The 14999-nt window shown below is 36.7% G+C and overlaps 1 protein-coding gene across 2 annotated transcripts in view; it reads right to left on the bottom strand.

The window, feature by feature from the left end:
- RIPK2 (receptor interacting serine/threonine kinase 2) overlaps positions 1-14255 on the bottom strand; it is a 30824-nt gene extending 16569 nt beyond the window's left edge. The window contains exons 1-3 of one of the 2 annotated variants that reach the window (XM_021688223.1): positions 14083-14255; positions 9223-9376; positions 6697-6852 (exon numbers count right to left, since the gene is read on the bottom strand). In XM_021688223.1, the coding sequence (XP_021543898.1) occupies positions 6697-6852; positions 9223-9376; positions 14083-14255 (483 nt within the window). The remainder of the gene's footprint in view (positions 1-6696; positions 6853-9222; positions 9377-14082) is intronic. The other variant, XM_044914249.1, reaches the window with a different exon arrangement.
- Positions 14256-14999: the final 744 nt, after the last annotated feature.

The raw sequence follows: 14999 nt of genomic DNA, 5'->3' as shown, positions 1-14999 counted from the left end.
AGAACTGCTAAACTACTGGTATCTAATATGACTGCCACTGGGCATTGTTTGTAACTCAGGTTTATATGTTCTTATTTACAATGCCCTAAAAATAGTAACCTTAAATTCTGAAGCAAGTAAAATTCCAATATAGTTTAGGTCATTATTATATGATTTATGCGTACCACTAAAAGAATCATATCTGTTGGCAACAGTCTATTTAGCATATAAAACATATTTATGTCCACAACAAGTACTGCCTAAAGAATTATTGGTGCCATTCTATACTTTTGATATATCCTTTACAGTTTTGCTTCACTTGTAAATTTTGTATAGATGTTATACAACATCTTATAACTCTCTATTTAAAGGTTTCCTTATTTTTTAAAAAATGGAAGACAAAATATAAGAACAGAAACAGTATTTAATGGACAAAAGGGTGTAGTGAATCTTTAAAAACATTTAATTTAAATTGCTTAGATCTTCACACTGCATAAGTTAGAGCCAACAGAGGGAAATGAATTCTATCTAGCACACCATTTGTGTTTCAATTATTTAACTCATATACTTTTACTAATTTTAATAGAAGAAAATTTGTTTAGTGTTTAGATGAATTTGATATTAAAAATATTACTTTAAGAAGGGAGGGGGCGGACTATATGATTTTTTTTATACATTATTAAAATAAAAGGGTAAGTCTAAGAAAAAAAAATAGAAAAGACCAAGAGAAAACATGGTGCCAATACATGAAGAGCTAAGCTGGATTGATTCTGAAAGGCAATATACCACGTGGCTGAGAACATGGGTTCTAGAGCCTAAGGTTATATTACATTTATATTCCAATTCTACCACTTGTGTGTGAACTTGAGGAAGTTTTTAAATTTTTCTGTGCCTCTGTATGATTACCCGCCTGCAAACTGGGGATAATAACACTATATCACAGGGTTGTAGTGAGAAAATTAAATAACTTATTCTAAGCAAAGCATTCAGAACATTATCACATAGTAAGTGATCCATATGTGTTAATATTATTGTTTTGTATACAGGTTGCTCTTATTCAACACAATCTGTTCTTCCCACCTACCCTCTAAAACCAAAAAAAAAAAACAGCACTCCAGTTGCACATTTGCTAGAATGATAAGCATTACTATGATAAGTAGAGTTTATTTTTATGCCACAAGTGAAAAATGTTATTTATTTATTTATTTATCTATTTGAGAGAGAGATAGAAAGAGAGAGCACAAGAGTGAGAGCACAAGTGGGGAGGAGGGAAAGGCAGAGGGAGAGGGAGAAGCAGGCTCCCCGCTGAGCAAGGAGCCCGATGTGAGGCTCAATCCCAGGACCCCGGGATTATGTTCTGAGCCGAAGGCAGACACTCAACTGACTGAGCCACCCAGGTGCCCCCACAAGTGAAAATGTTAAAAAAAAAAAAAATCTGAGATGTGGTCTCACCTTATACCTGAACCATAATTTGCAAATTCCTGGGCTAAATGTTGGTTTGAATACAGTGTTGTAGAAAATGTATTCCTGAGCTTGCTTCCTTATGTGCTCCTTCACCTAAGATCTTCATCTTTATTTTCAAACCTGACCTAAAAACCTTAATCAGAATTCTATGAGCTGATTTAGTCTGGTTTTCACATGGAACTATACTTCTCCCCTTTCTCTGTTACAAATAATACCATTATGAAAGGCATGACTCATTAAATCTGGATCTTCAACAGAAGGATAAAAGTGAATAATGTGAGGGAAGGAATAAGAATGCCATGATTTCTTGAAAGTCTTGATAAATTTATTATTCAACCATGAAGACAGTGAATAAGAACTTTCCCATTCTACACAAGATCTTAAATATGCATTTCGAAGCTAAGGGCTTTCTTTTTAACTAAAAAGATGATTTTAAAAATTAGAGGAAATTAAAACACACTACTCATAAAAATCCACAATCCTCTCACCCTAGTAGAATAGCTATTTTCATTTACATATACTATCCATATCTATAAAACTATAAAGTTATCATCAGTAAGAAGTTACGAAGAATAACCCTAAAGTATTCTGGTTTCCACACCGGACTGAGAGAATAGCAGAGAAAGCAAATATGGCACATATAAATATTTTCATTTCAAAGAAGCCTATCACTAGTTCATTTGTATCTAAGGTGCACTAATGGACACGTGGCAGATAACCAAACTAATGTATCCTTTTTAAAGTAGAAAAGTCTCAGTTGACCTTAATCAGTAGTAAACATTTTTCTTTCAGATACTATGTTTCTGGTCAGCATTCCAGTGAGAAAACTTACCTCAGAAAATGGTAGCAAGGTGTAAATTTCCATTTAATTTCATTAAGTGTTTTTAAAGATACTTTGCACTTCATTTAAGGCCTTTCCAAGAAGATAGGTAGATTAAATAACTGTTACTTTTTCATGAGTCAGTGATGAACTTTGACTTTTAACAGACATTTATAAAGTACAAAGTAGAGACACATAAGATGCATGTAAAAGAATGTCGCTAATTTATAATAGTATTAGAAAGGTCACAGCTCTGTATGTACTAAATTAATAAAAATTATAAAAACTAAACCTAGCCAAACTATTCTAAATTCTATTCATATCAAAGAAAGACCAAGGATACCCTGTTGATCAGTGAAAACAAGAAAGTAAGAATCATTACCTATTACTTTGCTTCTGTTTACTCTGCTAAGTATAGTTTCCAGACTGAGATGAAGAAAGTATAGTCCAAGGACATTGAAAGGTTTAAAAAATGCAAATCTCAGGTTATTTTATATATATTTCAGGTTATTGAGAATACTTGCAAATATCTCCATGGTGCTATCAGCGTTCTTTGTGGGACAGAATGGAGAGGTACTACAGGATATGAGAAAAGTAAATGACATTCTGACTTTCAAAAAGGAAAGAAAATGTTGATTTTGCAAATCTACTTATTGGTAGACACTATCCTTAATCCCTACTTAAAAAATTTATAAAATTTAATAAAAGGGATATCAGCAAGAATTCATGAAAAACAAATTATATCAGACCAGTGGTCAATTTCAGGTCTCACATGCTATATCCCAAGTCCTTGGCACAATGCCACTGCTGCTCCATAAATATTTACTGACTAAAATTATGACCAATTTCATTTCCTTTTTTGACAGTAGTAGTACTGTCAAAGAGTAAATGTTAAAACAGTTTGCATATTATAAAACACTGTTATTTTATTTATTTTTTTAAAGATTTTATTTATTATTTATTTGACACAGAGAGACATAGCAAGAGAGGGAACACAAGCAGGGGGAGTGCGAGAGGGAGAAGCAGGCTTCCCGCCAAGCAGGGAGCCCGATGCGGGGCTCAATCCCAGGACCCTGGGATCATGACCTGAGCCGAAGGCAGACGCTTAACGACTGAACCACCCAGGCGCCCCCACTTTGTTATTTTATAATAACATGCTTGACTATTAAGTTATCAGGCCTATCTGGTATATATAGAAGATCTGGAATTCATTCATTTGTTTATTCAACAAATACTTAGTTAATGCTTCAATATGGCACCTGCTGAGCAGGTGGCAGTTAATAAAATAGACTAAATTTCAGTCTTCGTGGAGTTTATTTTCTAACTGGGGGAGACAGTCAATAAACATATTAATAAAAATATGACAGATGGTGAAAAATAATATGCAGAAGCATAAGTCAAGGTACAAAGACACAGAGGAACTGGGTGGGTCATCAGGGAAAGCCATTCTGAAGAAGGTGAGGGAATAAGCCAGGAGGACACCTGGGAAAGTAGTCAAGCAAGGACTCCTGATGATATTCTCAAGGAAAAAATGGAGAAATATGGGCTGTAAAACAGTTCTGCACAAAGTAGTCCACCCAAAATTAATGATTATTCTCCAAAAGTGCTAAATAAGGATTGATATTGACCTGGAAGGAGGTTTAAGCACCATGTTGTGAGGCTCTGATCTGAGCTCTGTACTGGTTAATATTTAATCATGACTTAAAGATACAAAAACTAGCTAATTAAATCTGAGGATGACACAAAGCTGGGAGACAAAGTTAAAATCCTTGGGCTACAGAAATGATACTGAAAAAGATCTTAAGAGGCTGAAGTGATCACTCAAATCTAATAAAATAAACTTTGATGATGTCCAGAAAGTATTCTGCAAAGTACACAATAAGGAGACGTGACTTAAGCAATAATACCTGAACAAAAGAACCTCTCAGGGCTTGTTGATGTTAAGCCCAATTTAAATGTTGTGATATGATCACCCCCCAAAAGCCAATGATTCATTAAGTATTAAACAAAGTGCTTAGGGACCAGGGAAGTGACACTTCAATTCAAGTCTATATTCATAAGATCACAAGGAGTATTTTGTTTCATTGTGAGGATAAAAATTTAACAGAGATTTAAACACAGAAGCATCTGGATAGCACCTGCGATTAAAAGCAATGTAATAAGGAAGTTGGCTGAAAGAACTAAGGATGTTCAGAAGACAGAAGAACAAAACATGAGTGTATGTGAGGGGCAGGGGGATTATAGCCATCTGTAAACATTGAGAGGGCTGTCATATGGGAAGTAGAATTGGACTTATTTAGTTTATCACAAAGAATAGAACTAGGACCCATGGATGAAAACAAATGGAAGGCGTTTTGATTAATCACATAAGGAAATATCAATTTAAGTATGGATTTTAAGACTCCCCTGTCATAGACTAACTGACTTGGGAGATAAGGGACTATCATAGTGAGGATTCAGACTTAAATGGACTTGCTGACCATTAAGGCACTTCTACCTGTGTGGTTTTATAGCTGATGTAATAGATTAGTTTCTTTTTTTTAGTAGTACTGAGATGGCAGCTTGCTTCTTTTCCTTTCCCCTCCCATTTTATTCTAGGGAGAGGAAGTGCCTTTAACAGGGGTTTTGTTTTTTATTTAACTTTTCTCACATTTTTTGTATTAATTTTTCTATTGTTCCAACCTCCCTGTTATTTTTTCTTTGAACATTTTTTGATATTTACAGTAATCTCTAATTACATATATTATTATAAGAAGTATAGCAAAATAACATAAAAATAAAGTGAGTTACATTTAGTGTTAGTTACTTAGCAACTACTTTTTATTTGCTGTCATCAGTTAGATACAGGGTAAACTATGAAATCACTACTACACCTGGGGCCTTTAAGCACCTAAATCTTATGACCTTTACGAAAGTTAATTCAAAGTAGGTCCTAGATTTAAATGTAAAACATAAAACTCTAACACTTTTAGAAGATAACTAGAAGAAAATCTTTAATATCTATGGCTTGATGAAGGCTACTTAGATATGACAGCAAAGAATTATCATAAAGGAAAAAAAAACCCTGATAAATTGGACTTCATCAAAATTAAAACTTTTCTTTGTGAAAGACCCGTTAAAAGGATGAAAAGAACAAACCACCAAGTGGGAGAAAATATTTGCAAACTACATATCTGATGAAGGACTCATATTTAAAAATCTAAAGAACTCTCAAAACCCAGTAATAAAAATCCAAAGGATCCAATTAGAAAATGGGCTTAAGACATGAAGAGACATTTCACTGAAAAAGATATAGATAGCAAATGAGAAAGTGTTCAACATCATTAGCCATTAGGAAAATGGAATTAAGACTATGATGAGCTATCACTATATACCTATTATAATGCTAAAATAAAAAACTGTGACAATACCAAATGCTGGTCAGGATATGGAAAGGCTAGGTCAATCATACATTGCTGGTAGGATGTACAAAGGTACAGACCCTTAAACATAGTTTGGTAGTTTCCTAAAAAACTAAACAAACCCTTACCCAGCAATTGCACTCCTGGACATTAGCTCTTGGTTATCTAGAGGAACAAAAACTTATGTTCATTCAAAAAGTTGCACAGGGTTGTTCACAGGAGTTTTATTGTAACTGCCAAAGACTGGAAACAATATAAATACCTTTCAGTAGGTGAATGGTTAAACAACTTTGGTATACATATACCATAAAATACCATTTACCAATAAAAAAGAACCACTATTGATATAAGCAACAACTTGGATGGATCTCAAAGTATGCTAAGTAAACAATGTTAATCTCAAAATACCACATACTGTATGATTCCATTTATACAACATTTTCAAAATGACAAAATCATAGAGAACAGATTAGTGGTTGTCAGTGGTTAGGGATAGTGGAAGGGAGGAGATGAGTGTGAATACAAAGGGGTAGCATGAGTGATGTATTTGTGATGATAGAATAGTGCTGTATCTTGATTGCTGTGATGATCACACATGTGATAAAGTAACACATAAACTATATACATGCATTGTACCAATGTCAAATTCCTGGACTTGAAATTGTACTGTAATTACATGTAATGTAATCACTGGCAGAAACTGAGTGAAGGGTTCATGGACTCTCTTTGTATTATCTTTGCAACTTCCTGTGAATCTATAATAACTGCAAAATCAAAAGAAAAAAAAGGGCTTACTTGATCATTTCAATTAAGGACATAATGACTTTGTATTTTGTACCATAATTCTATCTATCTTTTAAGTCTAGGAATAACTAAGCCACTGAAGCTGGAAGAAGGGACACTGAAGAAAAGAATTATAGGCTATGGAAAACAGAGAGATATTAAATTGGTTAAGTAGAGAAAAAAACACTAAAAAGTTTTTAAAACTATTAATCTCAAGGATGCAGATAAACTTTTTTTTTAAGTAATTACCTTAACATGAAATTCATTATCCAATAAGATATTTTGAGTCTTCAAGTCATGATGAAGTAGAGGAGGATTCATATTGTGCAGGTAGTTTACACCCAGTGCAATTTCATGCAGGATGCGAAATCTCAGTGGCCAAGCAACATCAGGATATTCTGTTTTCTTCATATATATGAAAATAAACAAAACTAAAATAAGTGACCATATTCATTACATTTCCACTTAGAAAATTAAATATTCTATGTGGAAATACAGTATAAACAAAGGTCAAGACATATGTTCATTTTTATTACATAGTATCCTGGTATCAATTTGATATTATTTAACATCCATGTATATCTTATTTTCCTCAATTTTTAGAAAAAATAATGATGACTTTATAGTACTGTTATTTCCTTTTAGTTTATGTTGGTAATACAACTACATGGTATTGGCTCTTCTTTCTTCATTTAAACAGTTTTCAATTTTTTTTTTTTTCTATGTAATACCCAAACACATTACCTATACTCACACCTATCTCTCATTCTATGGTTTGTATCAAATAACTACATGCACACACACAAACACACACGCACAAAAAATTTCTTTTTAGTACATACCATTAACTCAAAATTTATATTTTAATTTTCCTATTGATATAAATTCATACCTTATTATAATAATCATTACATCAATTAAAATTATGATTATATTATGTTTATTTACTAAGCATGAATTTCTCATACTTCTTATCATACAATTTTTGTATTCTAGCTTGAAAATTTAGCCTTTGGAAGTTTTGCTTTTGTGAAAGAGACAAAGATCATTTTCATTTTTAAGTGTATGCAATACAGACATATTTAAAATATAATGTTTTATATATCTTGGTACTTAAAGTGATATTCATCTGAACTTTTTGAACATAAAAGTTAGTGTAGCTTCCTAGGAGAATGAACATACTCAGAAAAATTAGATAATTTGGGAAGATCTGGCAATGATTCACCAGGCACCAAGCTACTGGATACATTCTAAATGACATGAAAAAGTATGCTTTTACTGAAAGCTCAAATCTGTTCTTGACAATTTTTTCTGCAAATGGGTAAGCGTATAGCTCCCCGATTAACCTGCTGTTTACATTCTATTTTGATTTTTTTCAACAATCTTCTTTGAGGTTGGGGGAGAGTACTTCAAGATAAATCCCGCTCTAATAATACAACAAAGGAAACCAAAAGAAACATAAAACATTACTTCCTCTGGTATACACAGACCTCCATCCCAGTGAGTAACTGAATCTTTTAGTCTGTGAAAAGGTAATTTTCTTCTAAAAATTGTGTAGTTCAAAGGAGTCATAAGGCCTCTGTGCAGTATAGTATCACATGGAGGCTTTTGATCATGGAGACAGAGGTAGAACACTTACTCTATATGTTATGATTCCTTCTAGGGGTTGGCAGTCCCCGGAAGGAGGCTCTATAATTTCTAATGGGTTCCAATTTTGGGTATCAGAGTACCTACTGGGTACTGGGGTGTGGGAAGAAAATATTAGAATTTATACTTATATTCATTTTTTTTAAAAGGAAATTGTGCTTAAGTAATATTTGTATCTTGATTGCTGTTATACAAATATTATACACAGACACCAGTTATTGTACTCTGTCCTTGTCTCAGATGGTCCTGTCATAAATAGAAAGTGATATACGCTGAAATAAAGAGGAAGTCCCTCCATGAATGGCATCCATTCTCTCGTTTGCTTACAGAACGTTGTGATGTATCAGAATTTAGGAGCATCCACTAATTGGAATTTACAGATCATGTTACCAGATTTTAACTAAACCAACACTCACAAAACAGACCGAATGATTTAAAAAAGACTTCTAGAGAGAAACTGTAGGTTGCAGATAGTATTAATAATATAAGATCAAGCAAACAACAATAGATGAATACATACAGTTTGAGACTAAGAATCCACAAATTTGCTTACTGATAAGAATGAGGACCCACCCCTCCAGTTTGCTTACTGATGGGATTCACAATCAAAGCCAGAGTAACTAGTACATTGATAAAAAGATAAACGGCTCATGCCTTTGTCTATTATTGGAAAAACCAATATATTTGGTACTCAGAGACAGACTTATTTGGCCTATTTAGAACTTTATGGACTGGCATTATTAACATTTAATTTGAATCCTAAATTGTTTTTAAGATAAAATAAAATTTGGCTTAACTAACAGGAGGTTATATAGTGTACAGAGTTTACCTGTTCTCTTTCCCTCTCCTACTTCTTTATATATACATGTGGTTACTGGAATTCAGTTTACACCTCAGGAACAGTAACCTAAGCAAAATAACCTCAGTCCTGCAGAATGCAGCCTGACTCTCTGATATTTTTAACAACACAAAAGAAGTCATAAATTGTCTAACTTTACCACTGTAATTGTTTTCCATTCTTATTTTGACTCATCTATAGCTCTCCAAATAATCTGATCATATGTAAAACCAAAACACTAGATAGGTTGAATAATAGAATGATAGCTACTAAAAATGCATGATACTTACCCTGTGTAGGAGTTCATTTAATGATCCATTTGGCATGTATTCCGTAACTATTCCCAAAAATTCAGGCTCATTGCAAATTCCCAAAATTGGAAGAATGTAACTAAATCTAGCTTTGTGTAAAATTTCAGCTTCTCTTAAAACATCATTTCTTTCACTAAAGAAAGAAAATGCATAATTATTTCAAAGTAATGAAAAATACACAATAATCATGCCTATAACATTAAGACTAGATTTTTCCCCCCATTAATTGACCTCATGTAAATTATGCACTTCTCTGTCCCTTAGTTTCTTCATATTTAAAGTAGGGATAATACCTGCCCTATACATTCCACAGGTCTGTTTAGAGTCCATAGTAACTTCTCTGAGCCACTGACAGAAAAAAGTGCGATATACACAGGTTATTATTATTGTACTTTCCTAGGAAAGGAAAAGGACACAATATTTGAGAAAGTTTATAAAGTCTATTGATATTAGAATTATTGTTGTTTGAATTAAGTTTATAAAGTCTATTGATATTAGAATTATTGCTGTTTGAATTAATGAAAGTTTATGTTGTATTAGATTATATTTGATTAGAATATTATATTAAATTTCATGGTTGCATACCATGTGCATTTTTTCCAAATACTTACATAATACATTTAAATGCTGTAGATTTAAATGACTAGATGATAATAGTTGCATAAGGGTTAAAAATGCTTAGAAATTATACAGTGGAACTCAGGAAAAGAACACCTAGAACAGGTAAATGCTTGTAACAGATCCCTGGGGCAACTCTGGATCCCAGGTTCATTTGTTTGTTCATTCACAAAACAAATAAACACTGAACATTTATTATGAATAAAAACTATGCTCAACCTTATGAAGAATATAAAGATAAACACAGTCTGTGTCCTCAAGCTGCCAAGAAATTTTTTAAGAAAAATAAATACTCATTGTGATTTTGATTTGCATTTCCCTAATGATTAGTGATGTTGAAGACCTTTTCATATATACCTATTGGTCATTTGTAGGTCTTCTTTGGATGTGTTAATTATCTTGATCTTGGTAATCACTCCACAATGCATATGTCTATCAAATCATCATGTTGTGCACTTTAAATATATATAATTACATGTGTCAATTATTCCTCAATAAAGTTAAAAAAAGGAAAGCAAGTAAAAAAAAGAAAGAAAATACATACTTAAAACATAAGGCAGAATGTGATAAGTGCCATCATAAACAAATAAATAAATAAGCAAGCAAGCAAGTTAAGTAAGTAAGCAAATGAATAAATAGAGAACTATGGGGAACTCAGAAAAAAGAGTAAACTTTGGGCTAGGGGAGTTGAATGGTCTTTAAAGAGGGATTTCAACTGTACTTTAAGGGCAGACAGAATATCAACCATTGGTAAAAGGGCCAAGATGGATATGGCCTCCAAGATGGGAGGACTTTTGCTTTTCTTTCTCATCTGTGTGTCCCTCAGACCTGAAACAGGACCTGGCACCTGGTAGATATCTAATAGATATGTATCAAATGTATTCAAGGAAGTTACAGTGAAGGTTGTGTTTGGAAAATGGCAGATTGTTTAATATGAATCAGGATACCTAAAAGAGCATGTGAAAGGAATGAAGGTGAATAGGGTAGGCTAGAGCCTCATCTGAGAGCCCTAAAGCCAGGTGAGGGTATTTACACTCTATTTGGTAGTTAGCAAATTGTGACTGTAGGTTTTTGAGCAGGGTAATGACATGAGCAGAGCAAACTTTTAGGACGACTATCTTGGCAGAAGGATGTATGATCAGCAGAAATGGGCAGAGTTTGAAAGTCAGGTGTTAGAATATTACAATACTAATTAAAGATGTGAAGCAATGAGAGTCTGAAACTATAAAGGTCACAGTGAAAATGGAAAGAAAAACACTAGCTGAATAGAATGCCCAGGCGGTGGTGACTACGGTAGACATATATTAAAAAAAAAAAAAAAAGGCAAGGGAATTGGAGATGTCACTGGTTTTTACCATAGACAGATGTGTTGGTAGCAGCAATAACAAAATAGAAACATCTCAGGGGAGGGGGGTGGGAGGATGGGTTGGCCTGGTGATGGGTATTAAAGAGGGCACATTCTGCATGGAGCACTGGGTGTTATGCACAAACAATGAATCATGGAACACTACATCTAAAACTAATGATGTAATGTATGGGGATTAACATAAGAATAAAAAAAAATCTTAAAAAAAAAAAGAAATAGAAACATCTCCAGAAGTTTATTGGGTAAGCAATGATGGTTAGTTGGTGCTTAAACCACTCAAGCTCTGGATGAATGGCTGTTGAAGTAAGAAAACAGACATTCCACATCAGACTATGAGGCTTGCTCTAAAAGCAAACAAAAGCCAAAATAAAGCAAAAAATCTTAGTTATTTATGTTCTGAATAGATAATATATTTATATGTTTTAAAATTCAAGAGTTACAAGAGGACATAAAGTAAAAAGCTTTTTTCCTTCTCCCTGTTCTCAGCCACTTAATACTCTGTGAGGCAACCTATTATTCAGTTTATGAGACCTGTTTTAATTAAACTTATCCTCCCTAAATTGAAAAGGTAAGAGATGGAGGTCAACAAGAACTACATCTTATTGTTTAGCACTCTTGCAGGGAGACAGGGGATGGACTTGAAGATTTCTGGATACTGAAAAAAAAAAAAACTAGAGAGAGAGCATGCTGGTGAAGTCTCAGTGATACTTAATACACTTATTCTTTCCCTCATTAAGAGTATCAGGCATTCTTCCTTCCACTGTGATCCTATTATGTGTCATACACTTTATATGTACTATTATCCGAAGACCAACCCTCTAAAGTTGGTTACCTTAACACCGCTTTATATGAGGGCACTGAGGCTCAGATAAATAATTTTCTAATAGTCAGGCCAACATTAAGTGGCAGGGTTGGAGTCAGATTTGAATTGCAGTTGTGGGACTCCAAAGCCTGTGTTCTTTCCATTCCACTGCTTGATCAGAGAAAGGAAAGGATCAAGGAAAGTTCCTGAAGTCAGATTTCAGGAAAATTGAGTAAGTGGCAAAACAGAAAAAGCCAAAAATAAATAGGTCTAAAATAGGTTTTATATTTTTAAAAATAAAAAGTTACAGTTTTCATAGGCATATCACCAAAATTACCCAACTCAAAATTTCAGTCACAAAACAGTTATGTCATCCACACGATGTTTGAAGAACCAATCAGACTCATCCACACATAAAGAGTCGGGAGATTGTTGGGGAAGGCCCACTCACTGGGGAGAAGTCAGGTTACGGAGAATGACTCACCAATCACTAAAATAAGAACACGTAACTGCACATAAACTTATTTTTCTTCCAGATGGTCTCAAAGAACAATGCAAACCTTTTCCACACCAGAGCCCAAGTACATGATTTATTATTCCCACTTTATAAGTGAGGAAATGGACACCCTGTGAGTCAACTGCATAGCCCTGTCCTATGCTCAGATTACAAGAATACTGCTAAAGTTAACATTTTAGGTAACAAGTGGGAGAAAGAACCTGATGCAGTAATGCCAGAGGGTTTAACTGGTCCTTATGACTTCTTTGACAACAGAATTTCCTACCAATTTACTGAAGAGTTTTAGGTTATGAAAGTTGTTAATAAGAATAGAAAGGGAACCCCCTCTTCATTCCTTTGCTCTCAAATAGCACAAAACTTGGATAAATTAAAATCTTGAGAAGCAGCATCCAAAACAGGAAGATCAACTTGCTTTAGAATACCTAAAGGGTCCATTAGGGTTAGATATCCATAAATTTACATAGCTGATTCTAAAATATTTTCAGTCTTTCTAACCAACCACCACCCTTCAAACTTGACTACATACACATACACACATTTGCCCAGCACTTGCTCCACAGAACTCAAGGCCCAGGTGAAACACACACCACATCTTATCAATATCACTAGATCTGGATTATGATATACAAAAAGTGGGAACAATCTCCACAAGTTGTCTCAAATTTACCATGAGATCTGGCCCATCCAAGCCTGACAGCAAGACAGCAAAGTAAAGCTACAGGCAGATGAAAGTCCAGTTAACATTGGTAAGGCTGAAACTGAGGGATTCATCTGACATTGGATACTAACAGCCTCTGACCAATCAGGCACCCAGCATGAATTCTGACATTAGATAGAGGGGGAGGAGAGGGGAGTGTTGCAATCATGGATGTTAACTCACTAAGGACTGAATGCAGGGCCTAGTTAAATCTCTACTGTAAGGCAAATACACAAGACTAAATGACTAGACCTACTGACTAATACATTCGATCACAGGTCAATGGTATAGGAATGAAATGTTTTTCTGAAACAGAAACTAATACTAACTTTCCCTTAAAACCTAGACAGTGCACGGAAATTGTTCAGGATGTGAAAGACATTCAAAATTTCTGGTCGTTTAATTGTTTTCTGATTCAGTGTATTGTTAGCAAAATAATACACATCCTTTGGGGACAGGCTTCCCTGCGAGAGTGAGAGGAGAAACTAAAGCAAGTACAATCTGGTATCTAAACTTTCATGACCATACGTAATAAACCACAAACAAAACAAAACAACCGCAGGCCTACACCGAAACACCCTGCTTTTGGTGTCTGGAGAGAGGAAGCCCAGGAGTAAGAGGGACAGAGCAGGAGAGGGCGGTGGAGAGAAGAGGTGAGCAGAGGAATGCGAGGGCTGCATCTCCAGAGAAGCCAGTTCTCCCCACCACGCAAGCCCCGAGCCTTGAAGGGCTGCCCAGAGGCGACGAGGGGTGGGGCCGACCGCAAGTGGCGCCGCCGTTTGGGCTCTAGAGCCCGCTTGCTCGGGGCTGGTGTTCGGGGCTCCGCGGGGGTGCCCTACCTGTCGAGCATAGGGGTGTGGATGTGCAGCTGCTTCACGGCCACCTGAACGCGCCAGTCTGCGTGGCGGGCGGACGACACGGTGCCCGACGCGCCGCGGCTCAGGTAGCGCAGGTCGGCGAGCTTGTGGCAGGGAATGGTGGGCAGGGCGCTGCAGATAGCCTCCCGGCTCATGGTCGCGGGCGGCGCGGGCTCTGAGGCCGCGGGCCGGCTCTGGGTGTGCCCGCCGCTTCGGCGGCTTCCGGGGCTTCTCGGCTGCGCTCGGAAGCCCGCACCCGCCCCCCCACGCCTGTGCCGGAGCCGGAGCGCCCGGGCACTACCCGCGGCGGGACACTAGGTCACGAGGCAGCTCATGCCCCCCGCGGCAGCCCATGCCCCCCGCGGCTCACGCCAGTCGTTGCTTTTCTGGAGTCAGAGGGGACTTTTCTGGGTATCGGAATCAACTCTGCCGGGGCTACGCATCGAGGAGGAGCTTCCTCTCCCGACCTGGCCTTCCCAGGCGCACCAGCCACCCGAGCCGGGCAGTTCAAGCTCCTCCCTCCCCAAACTTCTCAGGTGACGTCACGGCAGACCCTGAGGCGGGGAGAGGGGCCCCGGCCCCCGGCCCCCGGATCTCCGGCACGTGGTGTGGCCCCCACGCTCTGGGCGACACCCGCGGGGCTGGGGCGGGGGTTAGGGGTGGGGAAGGGAGCCAGGGACGCTCGTTTTGTCTTCTTTCCCCCCAATTTTCCAGGTTTGGGGAAAAGTTTTCTCTGAGGGAAGAAAAAAAGTTCCTTTCAGCAGGCTGCTGTCCGATTTTGGTCGACGTGCTCTCACACCAAGGAGGAATCTTCTCTGAGCCTCATAGTCATGGGGGAGTCTCCAGACCCCAGAGGTGGCGGGCTGCGGGCGGGGGCGCCGGATTACAGACTCCGCGCC

This window comes from Neomonachus schauinslandi, chromosome 4, assembly GCF_002201575.2.
Source record: "Neomonachus schauinslandi chromosome 4, ASM220157v2, whole genome shotgun sequence".
Taxonomy (NCBI): Eukaryota; Metazoa; Chordata; class Mammalia; order Carnivora; family Phocidae; genus Neomonachus; species Neomonachus schauinslandi.
The sequence above is the reverse complement of the archived record's forward strand: the minus strand, read 5'-3'. Positions and strand labels throughout refer to the sequence as shown.